Genomic DNA, 19,620 nt, shown 5'->3' with positions numbered 1-19,620 from the left:
TACCCTCAAAGTCATGCTTTGGGGAAGAGGAAAGAGGGAACTGGTTTAGCACAACTTTGGATGAAATAAAAGCAGTGTGTGCTCCAGTCAAGAACACAGACCTTGTAGAGTCAAGATGTTTGATTGACTCACATTTCATGTGTGCGTGAGAAGCACGAGGCTGGAGACACACAAATGTAAATAGCACATATTCCCTTGAATGGCTTTATTCATACCTGACCAAATGTGCCATCGCTGTCTTTCAGAAATATCGACAGTATATGTCTGGACTTCTCACTCCTCCTTATGGTGTTATGGAAACTGGCTCCAACAATGACAGTAAGTATGAGAAATTAGATATCAGGTGGTGGGCAAGCAAACAAGAAAAGGAAAGAGGGAGAGATGGAGATTCTCTGGGTTTGGGTGTTGAACTTTAAAAATTTAATTCAGTTTGGTATTACAACTGCAGTAGTATAACTGCATGTAGTAGAAAACACTTTGCCTTCTGCCTAACTACCTTCCAAACTGTATACTAGTGTTTACAGAGCTGTATAAAAATCTTCCTGTTGGCTAAAACATAGTGGATGATGTCATGTAGCATTTTACTGCTTGTGTTACATGAATTCCATGGAACATGGCCATGAGTCCCGCTAGTAAAATAGATATAACAAACTGTCTCAATTTTTTTAGTTAGGGTGGGCTACACAACTGGCTGTAGAATCTAGGTTAGTGCTTGAGCTTGCAGTAAACATGCTGCTCTCTAACCTTTGTTACATAGCTAAGTAATTTTGGTTATGTCTCTGCCTCATGAGAACCTGTCAAGCTGTGGGATAGTGCTGTACACATGAATCCAAGGGCAGCCTTTGGAATTCATCACTTACGTAAATCAAAGCACTTCTGTTTATTTGCCAGGGATTATCTAGATGCCAAGCACGGCAATATCTGATGGCTAGCAATTGCATCTGCAAATTTTGTCCCCTATGTTACATGTTCAGTATGTTTTCTTTGCAGGATAATGGTATAGCATAGCATAGCATTGCTAATTAGTGCAAACTCGATGTCACATTTTACTGCCATGTACTGAGAGACAGGTAATGTTAAATGAAAAAGTGTCAATAACTCCTGTATATATGCTTCAGATATTAAGTTTTGAAAAAGTACTGTGCTTAGCAAGCTGTTTAAAATATTGACACAAATTAACTTCTTGTCTTTTTTGTGTTCACTAAGGAAACTTCTTTCTGAGTAAATGTATTGCTCTTTAAAAATCGCAGATTAATATGTGTGTTATCAAAGTACTGAACCCTCAGATTCCCTATTCTACTGATAAGTATCTTCACTGTCACTTAAAGAATGTACAGTATGTATTTATTTTCTGTATTCTTTTTTTAGGAATGCCAGATAAAGACAGTATGTCAAGCAGTGCTCTTTGCCAAGTTTCTAAAAATTGTAATAAGGTAAATCACACACAGTTTTGCTTTTTTTTTGCTGGAGGGGGAGGTTATGAAAAATGCAAAAGTGCAGCATTGAATTGAAAGTAACTGAGTGCAAATGGTTGATGCATTTGAGTACAGTATACAAATTATAAGAATGCCTTAGACATCGTATCATTTAACTGAAGAAAGCAGCTGGTTCAGGATTATTACCAAGTGTACTGCTGCCGAAGTTTGTGTTACAGTCTGGTTTCCTGGCCTTTGTTGGAAGAGTGCTGAGGGTGAGGAAGAAAAGCAGCACTATGACAAGACCAATGGATAACCAGTGGATCATAAAATTCATTATTAAATCCTATTTTAAGGCTTAACTGAGTCTGAACTGATGCATAGGCATTGTTCTGGCCCTTTGCTCAGGGTGAATTTTCTCCTATGTTCAGAGAGCAGCTTTACATCCCAGTTCTCCTTTGTAAAATAGTTCTGTGCCTTCAGCCTCACCAGATGAGGGCCCACATGAAAGAACTCATGAATATTTCTGTGCCAGTTTCAATAGTGGGATATAGTATATATATAGAATAATAGTGGGTAGGAATAGTGTCAGGCGTTGCTGCAAAGATTGATAACTTCTAGAATTTCTGTATGGCATGAGTAGAAAAGTTACAGGAATAAACAGATGCTTCAATGCCTTTTTTCTGGACACAGGAGTTTAACTGGATGCATTTGTGTGATGGCTTTAAAAGGTTAAAGGTATTTTTGTTGCACTAAAAGCATATCTTGACAGCAGCTAAAGACAAGGAATATTTTAGTGTGTTTCCTTAATGCAAAAATAACTACTTCCACCTCTCCCTGTCTGTCTGTCCTGCTTCCTCAAGGGTACTGACCTTTCTTAATTGTCACATTCAGGTTTTATTTAATGTATACATGTAACAGTGTGCAGTTCCTATTCCTAGAGTCTTATTCACTAATGCTATACTACTTCCGGACACAACCTTATCCTGTAGGAACATAAACATTTTTCCATGCACTGAGTAATTATTCTTAGATACTTAGATAGCACCTTGGATTCTGTAAGCATTTTACATAACAGTTAGGAATTATGTCTAAGTGCTTCTTTAGGTTATTGGCATTTCAGCGACACACTTGGAGTTAAGGCAGGTCAGGGGTCTTGCTTGGTTTCTCAAGGAAAGCACCAAGTGCAGAATTCATACTAAAGGATGTTTTTGTGTTTTCTGAGGCAAATAGAAGTAACAGGTAAAGGTAAAAAGGTAGAAATATCTGTCTCCCATAGGAGGTGAGATAGTAATGGGAAGTGATGCTCAGCTAAGGGTGGTAAACACTCTTAGGTACAACGTATTTTAGAAACTGAGTAAAATTTAATGATTAATACATTTGCCAATAGCTGGGCTTTTCTAGCACAACAGAACTCTTCCTGCACAAAATAATTTCTTGGGTAGGAGACCTAACTTGGCTAGGGCAGGCTCAAACTGTTTAGTGACTTTTACAAGAACAGAGTCCTTTGCAAACCATATTATCTTCCTATACAAGATGTGTATAAAACAGACACCCTTCTCCCTCCCACAGTGTCCGCATTTCTCTGGAGAGAAGCTGAGTGAGTAAATACATGACATGTACTTGTCACCTTGTTTCATCCTGGGGGAGCTCAGACAGTCCCCTGGCAAATGTGGCAGAAGAAGCTACACAGCATAGAAATGGCCCTTGAATTCTAGTTCTGTGTTTTCTCCATATGGCCACAGCTGTCTTTAATTATGTTCAGTGAAAGGTAAATGCAGCAGAGATAAATACCCAAGTATTTTGTTTACTGCATGCAAACTTCATTCCTGCAGTTTCAAACTGTGCAACTGTTACAGTGCTTACACAAAATATCTGGTGCCCTTCATGCCCTGCAGTCTGGTTTGAACCGTCAGGGAGTTACTGGAATTCCAGGGCCAGATTCCCAGAGTTATTGCCAGCTTTTCAAAACCAAAAATCAGGATATCAGAAAACTGCACTGTATTTCTAGATTTTCCATATTTTGCTTATTTTTAGGGTGATGCATGACTCCCAAAATGGCAGGTGTTTCAGGGAAGGGCATTCATCCAGGGAAAGGGAAATGTTAGCAGGACATCTTTAGACTACTTTAGATGGCCAGAATAATACCTGTGAGGCAGGCAGCAAATACAGCTTGAAGAGACCCACTGACTACTCTGTAATGTCCAGGAAAAAAATGAGTGAGGAACCTTCTGAGATTAGGAGGAAGTTCCTCAAAATCTTTCATATGGTAAGAAGGCATTACACTCTTAGACAGAAAGAGATAACATCTTCAGTAGTTGTCATCATGAAACATTCATTTCAAGGTATGTATGTGTTGTTTTAATTTTCCAGGGAAGTTTATAACTGCAAGTAATTTGCTTCAAATTCCATTCTGGAAATATGAAATGCATGTTTTTCTTTTTTAGCGTGTGGTGAGTCTTTTACAAGTACTGTAATAGATGTTCTTCCATAATTGCTAATTATTTGAGTTTCATCTTCATAGCTTAATTTTTTTTCCTGTCACATCTATTAGTTTTTGATGAGTAACATAAGATTTTTCTTTGAATACATGCTTTGGAATTTTCTCACCATATGGGGATGTTTGGTTTTTCTAGTTCATTAAAATCTACAAAAAATTATTTCTGTTAGGAGAAGGCAACAAAGAGATTCTTTTTACCAAATGTGAATTCATTTGCATTTGGGGTTACATTATTGCACATCATTTAATGCAATATAGCAGTTAAATTGAGCATAAAATACTGAGAGAGAGTATACTACTGTTCTCAGTTATATTTTGGGGAATGGAAACAAAGTCGATTTAATGCTGTCTTATGTAAGGGAAAATGACAGAGCATTGGTCTTTTAAACTAGGACAGACCAATATATCTGTGCACTGGTTTCTCTCACTCTAGTTTTTGAAAATTCCCCATGGGGTAGAGTTGCATATGTGAGTTGAATGTAACCCTAAAGCCAAAATTACAAAATCAATAATAATTTCAAATACATTTTTGGAAGAGATACAGAAGAGTACTTAGAACGCAGGGGAGGTCAGGTTCCAGCGTGCAGACAGAATAGGTGGTGGTCCTGGTTCCATATATTACCAGCAGAGCTGGCAGCAGGGTTGCATGATGCTTCCCACTACAGGACACTCTTCTTACAGTTTGGCCGCTTTTTCGCTGTTTACACTGAATTCTCCATGCTGAGAGTATGCTCGTGGCTGATTTTTAAATTGAAATGGATCAAACCTGTCTGACATTGAGCTGGAGGAAAATACATAGCACATACTAAATGGCTTTTTCCAGTTATACACTAGGAATACTGTCCTTTGGACTAGAAGCTTGACTTTTGGGGGTTGTTCATACAGTAAGGAGTGTACCATTTGCGAGCCCCTAAAAAATAACCGAAGTGTTAAACATTGAAAAATGTCAGCTGAAACTGGCTCACCAGAGGCTTGGTGCAGTTTCACTACAAACCTGTGCACTCAGGCTGTGAGCATTTTATGTGCAGAATTCCCACACTGTCTTTGCTCATAGGCTGCTTGGGCATTCCTGTCTCAATGTTTAACCATGTGGGGTTTCTCTAAAGGGCTTCTTTTAGTTGCTAGAGGACTATTTTGACAATATAAAGCCAGACACTGACTGAAAGCCAGAGTTCTCTCCCCTGTTCTTTTACACCCTTTACTGGTAGGTACCCAGGTAGGAACAAGAAATAGCCCATCTGCTCTGGAAATGTGAGATATAAGATAGTTCGAAAGAAGAGGGTACTGGAGGAATGAGTTGTGGAGACAAAGGAATAAGAACAGAGGACAGCCCCATTGAGAGCATGAATCTCCACTCCCTTATGGACTGTGGTGCTGAATGCTGTTTTCTGCAATCAGCAAATGTCTTAAACTCCTTTGCAAACCACATGTGGATGCCTTAAAGCATAGAAATGATACACAGAAAGAAGAGAAATTTGTGATTTGTAAGTTATTTATTCAAGTAGTAGATAGTAAAAAAATTCTAACCCTGCTAATGATCCAAGTTGAAATTTTATATTCTTTTCCATAATGGAATCTCCATATTGTGGTTTGCTGAAAGAACCCCCACATCCTCAAGAAGCCACACAAAATTCTGCTTGAGAAGAAGGCTAAACAATTAAGTGCTCAAAAGCAGAGTGTTTCAAGAATGGGGGCTGACTGAGCAGTGTTAATGAAGTCCTCTTATCTGTGTTTGTTATGGTACAGACTTTGATTACCTGCTCAAATATATTTTTGCTGTGACACACTACATTAAAACAACGTCCTACCTCAAAAACCATGCTACCTTCCTTTTTTACAGCTTTGCCTCAGTGACTTTAAAATGTACATAAGTTTGCTCCTTCATTGAGAGTGTACATCCTGTAAGGGGGAAAGTGCTTTTCATCTCCTTGAATCTGAGGAATCCATGCTGAACACAGAAGACAAAATCAGATTAAGTTGTGCAAATTCGTACAGTAATTCGTGCTATTGGGTGAAGAATGTCTGTTCTTTTCTGAAATCTCTCATGCTGTATTTCCATTATGTTCCCTATATTATCTTCAGGGTTTTATTGTGATAAAGAGTTGCAGGAGCTCCCCCTTGTGCACAAAGTAATATTCGAAAAGCACATAGATTGAGTTTGTGAACCTTACAGGTTGAAACATCCCCTTTATGTTTTTCAAGTAATGTCTGCACATCTTCTAGATTGGAAGCTTATTGGAAGTGATTTATTTTAAGGTATTTTGTATGCCAAAGCTCCTATAGAATGTGCTGCAATACTTCTGTGAAAGTCACCTTTTTATCTATCTTCTTTCCTTGCTAATTCAATGTGGTAAAATATAGATTCCTTTTCTTTACTTAATTTTCAAAAAGGCATAGGTACCATGTTGATTTTTATGTATTTAAATAATTGGGTTGATTGTGAAAACATTATTTTCCTTTTTATCATCTAAATGCCGTTAATGCAATTATATTGTAAAGATCTTTCAGTGGACAGAGCAGGGCACAATCAAGAGTTAATCCTCAAAATATTGCAATTTACCAGGCAAATGAATATTCACTTGTTTCGATTTTCAAGCACTTACGTGTAGCTCTGGACATTTGAAGGTATACTGTTTGTAAATATGACATTGCAATTCACAAGGTTCAGCTTGAAAAACCCACACAAGACACCAGTAATAATCATGTTCACTCACCATGTTAGCTACTCTAGCAATAAACACAATCATTTTACTTCTAATTTCCCTATATTTCAATTTACTTTTCCCAGATGACCGAAAGGAAAGCTTATTGTTTAACATATTCAGTATATTATCAAATGTGGAATTTGATAGAGCATTAGCAGAATTCTAAGGGAAATGTTTCACATGCTCATGAAATTGTGAGCCAAAAAAAAAAAAAAAAAGAGAAAAGCAGGCGGTGTTCTATCAAAGTGTAATTACAAGGTGTTTGTTTGAAAGTTGTAGCATCTCCAACATACACATGAAAACTGTGTTAGAGGAAAACTTACTTTCTGTATAGCTGCCCAATGATAGATGTGTACTGATTTATTTTCTTGCTTGGGCTCTGCACCAGGCAGTTCTCCTATACAATATTTGCATAGGGTTAAAAAATAATTCCCTTTTCTGTTTTTGAAGTGATAGTGTGAAAGCTCTACATGAAAATATTTCTAATAACATCTTTGTGCAGTCCTAACTGTACCCATTATTTTTAGGGGCTGCTCTAATATTTTGGCACCAATTTCACATATATGAAAGTAATTTGCCTAGAGGTCTGTTCAAGTTCTTCATTTTGCTCTAAGTGAAAGTGCTTAGGGTTTCATCATTATCACAGTCTGTAACAATTTGGCTAGTGCAGAGGCTCTGCATATAGTCTCTGGCAATGAGTCACATGATGACAGCTTATGGCAGGGGAGATAACAAAGACAGGAGTGTGAGATGAGTAGGAGCCTATGAAAAATACATTTTTCGTATGTTAGTAAGGAACATAAGCATGAAAAATGTGAAGGTCTTGATATGTTGGCAGTAATGTAAACAAAATTGTTAGTAAGTCTGCTGAGTTTCATAAGTAGACTTTGCATAAACTAAATTGTTGCAGAACCACCAGGGAAGGTTGGATATCTCCAGTTTCAGCCAGGCAGATGATATACAGCCGTAGACTTCCCTCCTGAATGTCTTTGTGAACAGCAATACCTCAGAGGAAGCTTGCAGCACCCCATATTCTGTTACACAATCAGCTCCCAATAACTTATGAAATATCTGTGATCCATGATTTCATTGTATACCCTGAATTCTGGAGGTCCTAATGACAATTTCTACTGGAAATGGTTTCTTCTGTGGTGTCTAATCATATGATTGAGCAGACCAATACAGAACTAGCCAGAGTAGCCCCAGTATGAGACCTGCAGATGTGGGGAGTGATTCTCATTTGATCTGGTACTATACAGGAACGAGTAGCACTGCACTGTGGACCAAGAGTCCTTGGTCCAGGTTGCTGTGTATTTACCTGTGTACATGTCAAGATAACTTAGTTCCCTTCAGTGCATACTTGATTCATTTCAAGGATCCCTGAAGCCCTTTCATGAATTTGGATGAAAAAAATAGGCCTTTCTGTCTATTTGAGGAATTTTCGTTGTGGTGATTCGTGGTTCTAATGATAAATAGAGCTGTCTGTGATGATAGTGGGAGTGGTAAGAGATGGATGCAAGACTTCTCTTCGTGGATGCATTACACTTTTTATAAACAAATGCAGAATTTTGCAAGCTACAGGACCTAAGGGAATACTCTGTTTTAAATTTTATCCTTGTTTTCTAAGATCAGTAACATCAGAGTACTAAATATATGTAGGTGTATTTCAGTTTTAAAATATAAACAAGTTGCCACATTTATCTCTTGAAAGAAGGTGTATAATGGGAAAAAATAGTGACTAGTGTCCAGTAACATAATGCAGTTGAGTTGTCAGCACCTAAAGAGGAAGCCTCCCTTTCCTGTCACAGCTGTAAAGTGTTGCAGAAGCAGCTACTGCCCTTGACTCAGGAATGGAACACTGAGCTTGGAAAATTGTCTGCATTTGTATCCTGCTTTGAGAGCTGCAATGACTTTCTGAATCAGTGAAACTACCTGCAAGATTCAAGTCAGGGTAGTGTGGGTTTTATTATGAGGGAGTGAAAAGATGAAAAATGAGTGGTATGGGAAGGAGAGAGACTTCCTCTGTTACCAGCAGAATAGTCCATATACTCAAGTCAATGCTAGAGCTAACCTATGTGAGTTTTTAGTTTCATGACTTTTACATATGAATGTTAATATATATGATCTCCACTTGTCTAAATGAAGAGTCCCCTTAAACTGTTATCATTGTTATTTTGATGCTCTCCACTTCTGTTGCCTTTTAATTTTTATTCTTATTTTTATTCAGACTTTATTCCAATTTGTGTGCATTCTAAAGCCTTGCAATTCTTGTTTGTTTTGGGTGCTGTGATGCAAAGTAGGGATGGAGTCCTCTGCTACAAAGAGCTTTCAGTCAGAGAAAAAATAGAGTGACTGTCAGACAGAAAGATGCTGGTTTACTTAGAACATCATAAGGCATGAGATTCATGGTTGTTTGTGTGTTTTTAATGAGGTTTCTTACAGGAGCTTATTGGGATCAGTCCTTGGTGTGATAATCCTAAGAGACACTGAAAGTGGAATGACAAGTTCAGAAATCAATGGAAAAGTGCAAAACTAAGTGATATATATTTCTTTGTTAAAACTGTAATTTGGATGGCATCTAACTCACACTGCTGACATCTTTAAGTGTAGCAGTGTAATCGAGTACTAACCCATCTGACTAACCTGACAAAAGGGCTGTGGAGGTGCTTGGGGTAGCACAGGGAAGGCAATTTGGGTAAAGAGACATTTTGCCTTTCAGACTCCTGTTGTCTAGCTGCATGAGTGTTGCTGTTGTAGTTTACATAAATAACCTAAAGAATGGAAAAAACCTTCCGAAATTCCTAGAAAATACTAAAATTTGTAAAGTACTCAGTATTGTGAATTAGGTGTGGTACCATCTTTCCACAGGAGCATCACTCTCAGTTCCACTTTTCTGAGGACACAGCCTACTACCTTCTCTGCCAGTGCTGGCAAGGGCAGTCTGATAATATATATTGTGGAATCATATTTGATGACTTTTGCTTCTTGACTGTGTTTTCTGTGAGATTCTGTCCCAACCCCTAAAAAACATGCACATATGCTCCATTTATCTCTTTCAGTTGAAAGGCAGAAAGAGTGGGTAATTATACTGAGAAAAAAGATAGTCCCTTTCAAGGTTCATGTCTTCAGACAAGTCAAGCGTATACAAGTAACACATTTGGCACTTATATTTGAAACAGCAAAAGGAATTTTTTTGAATCTTGTAATTATTTTCTCAAGTTTGGCAGAAAAATTAGATCAGGGATCTTAAAATCAGATTCTTTCTAGTCACTCATATAATCTCTCACAGAGCATTTTGACTGCCTGTCCTGCCATGCATGCTGGAAATTGGTATTCCACAAAGTCAGTTATAGTTCTGAGTTGGTAAGAAGTAATCAGTGTGTCTGATCTGATCATTTAGCAGCATCTTTTTTTGCTTGTGTATGGATGAGAAAAATTTGAGAGGTTAATAAATAGTGGGAAAAAGCTGTCCAGTGATTTTGTTCTTTTTCTTGTGTTAGCTAGTCAAGAGCAGAAGCCTGTTGTGCTGGCTGCACACAAATAGCACCACAAGCGTCCAGTTTGCGGGGCTCATTGAGAGCCATTCAGAGTCAGAATTGCAGAGGCAAAAATGTCAGCTCTCTACAGCAGAGCTGAAAATATATTTAGGACTGTTAGCACCCATGATGGTTAAGGAGAAAGTGCTGTTGAGGTTTATGATTTATGACTTTCATTATTTATTCTTTTTGTGAATTTCCTTCTGAAAGAAGGCTTGGCACAAGACTGTGAATGTGTTTGATCTTTGTATGCTTTATCATCAGTGATGCAGCTGTCTTAAAGATAGCAGTTAGTGAGGAAACACAGATGCACGTAGCTGAATTGAATAGTAGAGAAATTAAAAGAATACATAATTTAGGCTCCAAAATAAAATTTTAAAAACCTCAACTTATTTCCAATACAGGTTACTACACTGCTTTTAATTAGGATTACTCAGACACACTTGTTTTCATCTTAGGAAATGAAATTATGTATAAACAATTTATATAATAACCTTGAGCTTGATGGAGAAAAAGCCAGTAGCTTACCAGGAGAATTATGATTATGTCTTCGTAAACCTCCAGTACTGCTTGGTCCATCCTCCCTCTTTTTAGTAGCTGACCAAATTTATGAATGTGAGGAGCCTAAAGAAACACCTTCGCTTCTCTCATGCCATTCTTTTCTTGTAGCCTTTTGCAGAATGGCTCAGGTGGTTACTTTTCTCCCCAACATATTTTCTGACCCAGCCCACCTTGGAGCCTCCTGAGCAGTGACACCAGAAGCAGAGGTAGGAGAGAGTGGCTGTGCATTAGGAAGATGGTGGGAGTATTAGCTCCGAGAGCAAAGCACATTTGGGCCCAGGAAGAACCATGGCACTGTTTTAACACAAGTTAGCAGGGAATACTCTATGTACGTTGAGTATTTCTGGGCAAACTGGTTTGGATTGCGGTTAGTACATTTCTCTGGAACAGCATTTTCACACTGTGATTTGCTTAACGTGGTGCAACAGTCATTATCCTTTACACTAAGAGCCACTAAAGAGTCAATTAAGCCAAATAAGATTTTGAGATTATGTTTAAAAAGGGGGTGAGTGGTTGACAGTTGGCAGGGACAGAATTTCAGCTGGACAAAACAATACTTCAAGCAATAATGCGAAAATCAATACTAACATTAAAGAGAATGGGAAAAAGGGGATAAATTACAAAATACAATAGGTGCTCTTCCATTTCACAAGGACGGGGCTGGTTCTGTGATACCCCTAAAAGCCAGACATCACAGAATTTACACAGCTTGGGCTACATACTGAGAGAGGTAAAAAGAGGTCATCTCTTTCAGAAACATACTATGGTGAATTAGGTTGCAAAGAAATGTGGTTAGCTAGGGAAAATGTCAGGTGGAGTAATTTTGTCTCTCCATACCCGTCTTGGGCTAATTATTGCAGTCTTCTGTTTGTATTTGTGGAGCCAATTTTTTTCTCAAGTTGCAATAAGGATTCATTTAGCAACAGAAACATCTCATAGTATGTTTCGAAATGTCTGTCCCTTGCTGGTTAATCAGGGAGGATGAGCTAAATTCAAAACAATAAGAAAAAATGTGAACAGGCCTGGTTTAAATAGTAGCAAGTTAGGCAGCAGCAAGCTCTGTAGAAAGTAAGAAGGAGAGACGAAGCAAATTCGCAAATATGAAATATTTACTATTTTCCAATTAAAATAGTATTTTGTTGTAATTGGCAGGAATTAAAAGTATTACTCTTTCTCTGTTTAATTGGAGAATATCTACTGTTCACACAGATGCACATTAACTCAATGTTTGTATTCTATTTACTGATTATTCCCAATGCATTATGGAATTAATGTGAAAAACAGCGTATCAATCTGTCTTGTTCAGATCAATAATTTGATTCCAAATGCCTTTGTATGTTTTTAATCAATACAATTACTGACACTGTATCTAAAGAATACTGAATGCACTGATGAACTAATACAGCAGTTAAGGTTTATTTTTGTGCTAGTTAAATGTGTAAGACCACAACTGGATTTTACTATAAAAGAAAAAGAAAAGCCTTTATCCTACACAGCCTCAGAAACTTGGGTGACATAGGATAGGTAGCATGGTTCAGCACATCAGCACCCTCCACTTTGACAAGCTTTTTGTAGACATCAAGAGAAATAGAAGTTTTAAGGAAGATAAGAAGGTTGTTTTGTGGATATTTGTCAAGAGCAGAATGCATGTCTTTTCCACTGACACACAAATATGTAAATTAAACAAGTGCTTGAGGGTTTTTTTATGTTTGTGACAGGAGACTTAAAACCATTGAAGTAGAGAAGTACTTGGCTGAAAGAAAATATTTGTGCTTTTTTGTAAAATGTGTTCTGATCTAGCCATCAGTTTGGGATTTCTTTCCTCTGTTTATTTTCATATACTACAGAAACAACCATTTACCTTTTTAGGAAATATATTCATGTAGAAGGAAAACATCAATATAGATCATTTAAAATCTCCTGAGAAATAGGATACCAGAAAGTGTTGAACTGGATATTGTTAGATTATTCCTTCTCAGCTTCATTTTTAGTAAAAATTGATTTCTGAAAAGGATGACAGGAGGAAGAAAGAGGAGTAAATAGGGAAGCTGGACTCTGAGGCTCATGTGCTGCACTCCTTCAATGTTTCTTCATTTCATGTGCTTTCACACAATGCATTGCCCTGAACTTGGAGGATAAGAAACATGAAATCACCAGAAGAAGCATAAAATGGGTTTAAATTAACTTCTCTTGCCCACTTGCTAAAGGCCTTACCTTGTTGCTGACCTCCCCAGGGAATTCAGGAGGTAACCTTCAATGCCCTCTAGCCCTGTCTCACTTCGATGACTTTTCCTTTCTGTGTTAAAAAGCATTATAAAGTTCCCAGCATGAATTTGTAGACACTAGACTTCCAGGATTCCAGTTGCAGCATTCAGCAGTGTTTTCAGTTCCTTATTCTCATCACTTGTTGCAGTTATGAGTAGACACTGTGTCCCCATTTTACCATGGAGAGGTTGAAACACTCAGAGGTGAAATGACTAGTGGGCATCACACAATACATGAACTGCTGTCACCCAGGAGGCAGTGGTCCTCTTGCCTCACGTGGGTAGTGTGATGACTACACTCAGGAATTTTACCACTAATTTTAATAGGTTCACAATTTCACACATAATTCACACTCCATCCAGGTTTTGGCACCCTTATGTTTGACATGAAATCACTTAATCTAAAATTTCACTGCCTCATCCTCAGAAGGCAGTTCTGGCATCTGGATGTAACTGAAACCTAGGAGAGTCCATCCTATCCTGTTTTCTAGACTGGGTACCTTCTGTGAGGCTTGGAGGTAGGAGATGCTTACCAAAGTTAAAAAGGTATCTAGAAAAAAGTGAATTAATTAAGTGAAGCTCATTAATCTTTAATATCCCTTCAGTTTGTCTTTTGATTAGGCTGTGTACCTAGAGTGTGAGAGAGGAGCCTTAAGAACTTGTAACCTTGCTGCCTAACTTTTAAAGTCTTTGCCATTATAGCTTGTTTCTAAAGAAGTAAGTAATTTCAGGTAAACATACTTTTAAAGCCGTGAATACTAAGAAACCAGTAGTTTGCATGAGAGACAAAAAAAAAAGTTATGTTCTTTCGTAGGTTAAAGAAATGCAGGAGCAGAGAAACCCAGACAACACTGGCTTGAGATTCATTATGATAACTGTAGTCACACCTCTACCAGAATATTGGGAATGCTCGCAGCAGAGTTAGCATTTTCTGACATTTTATTCAATGCAGGCAGTGTAGTTATAGCAGCTGTTTCATTGTAGCGGGGAAGTAGAAAAATGACGGGAAAATAAGACATCATTAGCCGTGTTCTGGGGGGTTTTGTGCACTGGTCATAGTCTGTTTCAATATTCTTTTTCCCTTTGACATTCACAGTGAAGTGTCATTTTTGGTAATGGCTGAATCATTTTGTGTTAAAAGAATGGATGTTTATAGTTTTTCAAGGAAACATTGTTGAAGTGTTAATAATGTAGTTCAATTTAACTTTCTAAAATAAATTTGCTACACTGAATATCTGAGAATTTAAAGAAACACATTTTCCTGTTTATGCTATTAAAAAATGTAGATTACTGAAGAAAAGCAATTTTAGAATGTATTTTAAAATACAGCAGTCTTCACATTGTATTACATTTAAAGAATATAGATTTTAAACCAGTCATCATTACTCTGAATATTTTGATAGTAGCCCATTTGCTGACAGTATTCAAAGCATTTTACAAAGGTGGAAATTATTAGTATTCCTCTCTCCAAAAAGGGGAAAATGAAACACACAGTGATTAGGTGATTTGTGTAAGGTCATGCAGTCAGAAAAACAGAATAAAACTGAGCTGTCTTTAAGCACTGGCCCTGACAATTTCTACTAGGCCATTTTGCTTTGTTTAGATAGTTTGTAGTTAGATTATGGGTTTTTAGATTACAGGTGCTATACCTTTATGAAACTCAGAAGATTTTTAAAATTTGATTATTTTCTTCCCTAATTTTGCAAACATGCTGTGACTGTGTGTTCATCTGTTCATACCTTGCCGTTCTCCCCATTTTGCTGTTTACAGATATTTGTTAAGAAACTAGAATGGTTGTATTATGTGAGCATGGGTGGCTTGAAGATCCTTTGGTAGTACAATTTGAGAATGTCTAGACTGGTCCTTTTAAAACAAGTGATCTTCTTGGGTAACTTGTCCTGTCTTAGTTGCCAAGTATTTGTTAATTGCTAAGTCCCCTACAGGCATGGTATGAGGTCAGTCATTGTCGGTTTTGGACTTTTCCAGTTAGGAGATGTGAGCAGGTACTTTGCTTTTTGGCCGCCAGTGCTCTCTTGTAGAGCACAGGCTGGTTCTCCCAGCTGCTGCATATGTTTGTGGAGAGAGTGAAGAGGAGAATGAATTGTTTACAGCATGATCGGAGTGATGATTGCATTTCTATTTCCATTTTTTTTGTCTTCTGAAGGGGTGTGGTAAATCTCTCTGTACGGGCCAGTCGTCTAAGAGTTGGACTTGATGATCCTCGTAGGTCCCTTCCAACTCAGAATATTCTGTGATCAGCTCTGTGATTAAATATGATTTTCTGGGTTGGACCCAGAGCTCAGTCCTGGTATCACGTCCCAAGTGTCAGACGTCCCTGTGGCAGGAAGTGTGTGCCAAGGTTTCTTATGGACTATGCACCCTTTGGGGTTGAGGTCATCGTGTAGACTGTTTTGTGATGACAAGCATTAGTATATCAGTATGTTCTACATAGGGCTAATCCAGAGATCCAGTACAGATTAATATCATCACAGATCACAGAATATTCTGTGTTTGAAGAGACCTACAAGGATAATCAAGTCCAACTCCTAAATGAATGGCCCATACGGGGATTGGACCTGCAGTGTTGATGTTATTAGCACCATAATCTGACCAACTGAGCTAATCTCAGGGAAATTCCTATAACATTGACTACATTTTCCTTCAATTTTTGACAAAAATGTGTTCCAAAGGACTTTTTTATGATAAAATCTTTGTTTCTCTCATGTTCAGCAATCTGCATTAAATAATTGTATTGTTTTCCCTGTAGTATCCTAGCAGAGGTTGGTGCAGTCTGCATAGACACTCTTTCACTGCAGCTGCAAATAGGACCAATGGAGTTAACTTCAAGATACTCTAAGACTGCTTTCCAGCTGATAATGCCCTCCAAAAACTGTGATACTGTATGTTCAGCTTTATCCCTGTTACATAGTTATTCTGTAGTGCTGGAAATAATGGCTTGTTTTGGAAAGAGTCATCGCTGCATCATCTTTGGAACTCTTATCTCTGCCTTTGGTTCAAAACATCTCAAATAGATGACATTACAAAAAAATTGAGAAAGAATGATAAGAGTAGAAGTGGGAGGTGTTGTGTGGGAGGGCTGTGGGGACTCCGACTAGTTGTCAGCTGTATCCTACTGACTGGCTATGATTTTGCTGATATTGTGGGAATGGGTTTTTTTGTATATTTTATTTCATCCCATGTAAACCAGATAGGGCATTAGAAGTCTTTTGGGAGATGTATACAAAGATATTCAAACATGTCAGTCAAAAATGGTAGTAATCAGAAGGCGTCAGGAGTCATTTGGAACTAGTAAGAGCTCTGCTTCCTGAAATACACTCAGGAGAAACAGATGCCATGAGCCTGACTCAAAACTCATTGAGTCAATTAGGCACTTCCCAGTGATTCCAGTGGGATTTGGATTAGACTATAAATCCCCAATAGTGGTAAATACTGAGGATGTAAAACAAACAGACCTCTTGTGATGTGGCTGTTGCTGCTGACACCTTTCAACTTGTGTGGCTTTTGTCCTTTGTTTCTTCTGGATCCCCCGGCCAGCCAGCAGGAAAACAGATGTCACTTGCAATTCTTTTCTGTTCCCCAGCTGAAAATAAAGGGATCAACAGTAGTGCACAATTTTATCTGATCACCCTGGTAACATGCTGTGGTTAACTCCAATCAATACCGAAACTTGTTCTCTGTTCTGAGATGAGCTACACTGAGGTCATGTGAAAAAAGTGATTCATTGGCTTTTATTTTATTTCATCTTAGTTCTTTGCAATACACATATCCTGCGTTTGCATGTGAGAGTAATAAATTAAGTCCCCTTCATCATTTGATTTTATAGATCCAAATCGCTGCAGATCTAAAGCATTCATTCATATGTAAAGGCTCAGAAACATCCCTTTACAGCTATTTAACAAGGGGAATAGAAAAATCTATTTTTATAAGAGATGTTCTTGGATTTTATTTAGCAGATTCAAATAAGTTGACAAATACAGATCTCATGGCAACTATTAGTGTTGTTCATTTTATTATTTATTTGTTTGCATATGGCTTGCTCAGGGATTTAAGAAACACCAAAATAAAGACAGGCCTTGCCCTGTGGTTTGAAATCTAAGGCCTATTTCTCCACAGATTAAATGTGTGCATAAAATTATACACATGAATAATCCTATTTAAATCTGTGGTATTGCTCTCATGCATAAATATTTGAATCTTGAAAGGAATAGAGGCTAAAATTATTACTTTCTCTGCTTCACCCCAATTTAAATATGGTGTTTGTGATTGGCTTTGTGAAGGGTTTGTTTGAATGGCTCAAATGTGAATCCATAAATGTACAGATAGGGAGTTTGTCAATGTTAATGCTAAAAACCTTTTTACCACAGTTTCTCATAATAATTTTCTGCTTTCCCCTTCCAACGCCAGCAGCTTTCCCTTCTCTACCCTGCAGACCCCTATGACCTCCTCCCCTACAGGGAAGATCAGCAGGTCATAGCAAACTGTTTGAGTGTGCACTAGCTGGAAAAGGGAATAGAGTAGCTGAAGTTCAAGATGGTATTGCTGTGTTGCTTTATCTCACACTGAAGGGAAGCCAAGAGCAGGTACACTGGTCACTCCTGAGGCCAGGAGATGAGTAATTATTTGTAAACTATTGTAATTGGCTTGCTTATCTGAGGTCTTTGCATGATAACTTTTCCCTTATTCAGAAGTCTTGAGAAATGGGATCATCAAGGACCTCTGTGCCACACGTATGTACTTTAGTCTCATTAATTCTTCAAAGATACCAGGATGTGTTAAGGCAATTAAACACTCTCCTCACTCTCTGCTGTTTTATAGGGAGAGCTACTTTATTTTTTTTAAGTGCTTTCTAAGCAACCCTTAATGGAAGGTCGAAGATTGTAAAGAATCACAAAACAATTCTTGTTCTTTAGCCAAGCTGTGACTATCCCTTACAGAATACATTTTTTTTTCTGATGAGAAGTTGTTGCTGGAGCCCTTTATCTCCTATTAACTAACTGATGTTACATTTCTCTGCCTTTGAAATATGTCTTGCCTTTCTATAGCAAACTCAGTCCAAGCCCTGTGTTTCCATTTATTGCATTTCAGCTAATCACTAGTGCAGCCAGAGCTCACTGCAGCAGCTATGAAAGGCTGTAGCTTTGGGGACTCTTTGCTGGGCATGTCTTTTGGATGATGATGGCATTGTCCCTCAGTAGGAATGACTGTCTCGGGCTTGCTGCCCCAGGAGCTCTGTTACTGTTTGCCTCTTTAAGCACCACCCTGTGTTTGAACTCTTTTTAGACTTGTAAAGCTGTCCTCAAAAATTGCACAGTACCATGTAGTGAGGCTAAAAGTTTCTTCAGGAAAGCATTGAGTCCATCCCTGAGCCACGTGCTCACTGTAGCACTGTCGCTCCTGACAGATTCCTTATGTATCCTCCCAAAGATGGAGGAACCAGACCTCTCTGGCAGGCTGCCAGTATTCACTGTCTGCACTGTGAGAAAAGCTTCAGCAATGCCTAGACTGAATCTCTCTTATGGCAATTTAAATTATTTCCTGATCTCTGCACGATGGACTAGGTCACTTCTTTCTTCTTTTCAAAGGCCTTTTAAATCTGAAGAGTTTTTTATCACACCTCTGCTAAGATTTGCCTTTTCCTTAGCTGAACAACTCTGATTATTTATGTTGTGCTTTCTGATTATTCTTGTTGCTTTCCTCTAAAATTCTGTCCAGCTGGTTTCGACGCTTTTGGAGTAAAGTGGGCAAATGAGAGGCAGTGCTTTATATTAGGTCTTATCTAGGCTGATTAAAGCAGAACACCATTGCGTATCTTATATAGTACTACATTCTAGCACAGTATTTGCTGCTTTCACACAAGTATGGCATTGGTTATTCAGTTGTGTTTAATATTTAAATATTTTAAACATTATAAACCTTATTTCCTTTTCTGTAGTACTGCACTAAGACACTTGTTCCCTACCCTGTCTTTATTTAGCTGATTCTGCCTGCTTCGGAAATGTAGTCATCACTGTCTGTGTTGCATAAAAGCATCATTTTTTAGACCAATGTTAAAGCTGTTTCATATTGTAAAATTACTCTGCAATGTATGTGCGGTGCCTTCCATCCTGAAGTCTCCTGCAGAACCAATAAAGGTATATTCTGCTTCATCCCATGTTAATATTTAATATTATCAGAAGTGATCTATTCTTGAACACTGCTTAGAACAGACCTCTGGTATGACTGCCAGTTTGACTTTGCTTCACTGGTAATTGCTTTTCAAAATGCACTTTTCCAACTGACTTTGCACCTATTTTGTAGGAATTTAATCTGCCTGTTGCAGAAGAGAGAATATTGATGAGAAAGTGCTAAAGCCTTACTAAAAGGCTGAAAATCTACTGTTTCTTTTCTAATCTACCAATGTTGCTACTTGATCATGAAAAGAAATTAGATCAGTGTGGCATGACTTGTTCTTGGTTAATATATGTCACATGTGACTCATGTCCCTGTTCTTTTCCAGGTGCTTACAAATGGACTTTTTCTAGGAAGACACATTAAGCTGACATCTATATTTTTTCAGCTTCTCCTTTTCCCATATTTCTGTCTTCAGCTGCCTCCATAGACCCCAAGAGTGGCTGCTGA

At 38.0% G+C, this 19,620-nt stretch overlaps 1 protein-coding gene across 1 annotated transcript in view; it reads left to right on the top strand.

Moving 5' to 3' along the window:
- RAPGEF4 (Rap guanine nucleotide exchange factor 4) overlaps window positions 1-19,620 on the top strand; it is a 156,704-nt gene that overhangs the window by 73,926 nt on the left and 63,158 nt on the right. The window contains exons 5-6 of the mRNA XM_069020648.1: window positions 246-318; window positions 1,369-1,433. Coding sequence (XP_068876749.1) covers window positions 246-318; window positions 1,369-1,433 — 138 coding nt within the window. The remainder of the gene's footprint in view (window positions 1-245; window positions 319-1,368; window positions 1,434-19,620) is intronic.

The sequence above is a fragment of the Aphelocoma coerulescens genome, chromosome 7 (genome assembly GCF_041296385.1).
Source record: "Aphelocoma coerulescens isolate FSJ_1873_10779 chromosome 7, UR_Acoe_1.0, whole genome shotgun sequence".
In the NCBI taxonomy this organism is placed as follows: Eukaryota; Metazoa; Chordata; class Aves; order Passeriformes; family Corvidae; genus Aphelocoma; species Aphelocoma coerulescens.
Note: the sequence above shows the minus strand (reverse complement) of the source record. Positions and strands in the feature narration are given on the sequence as shown.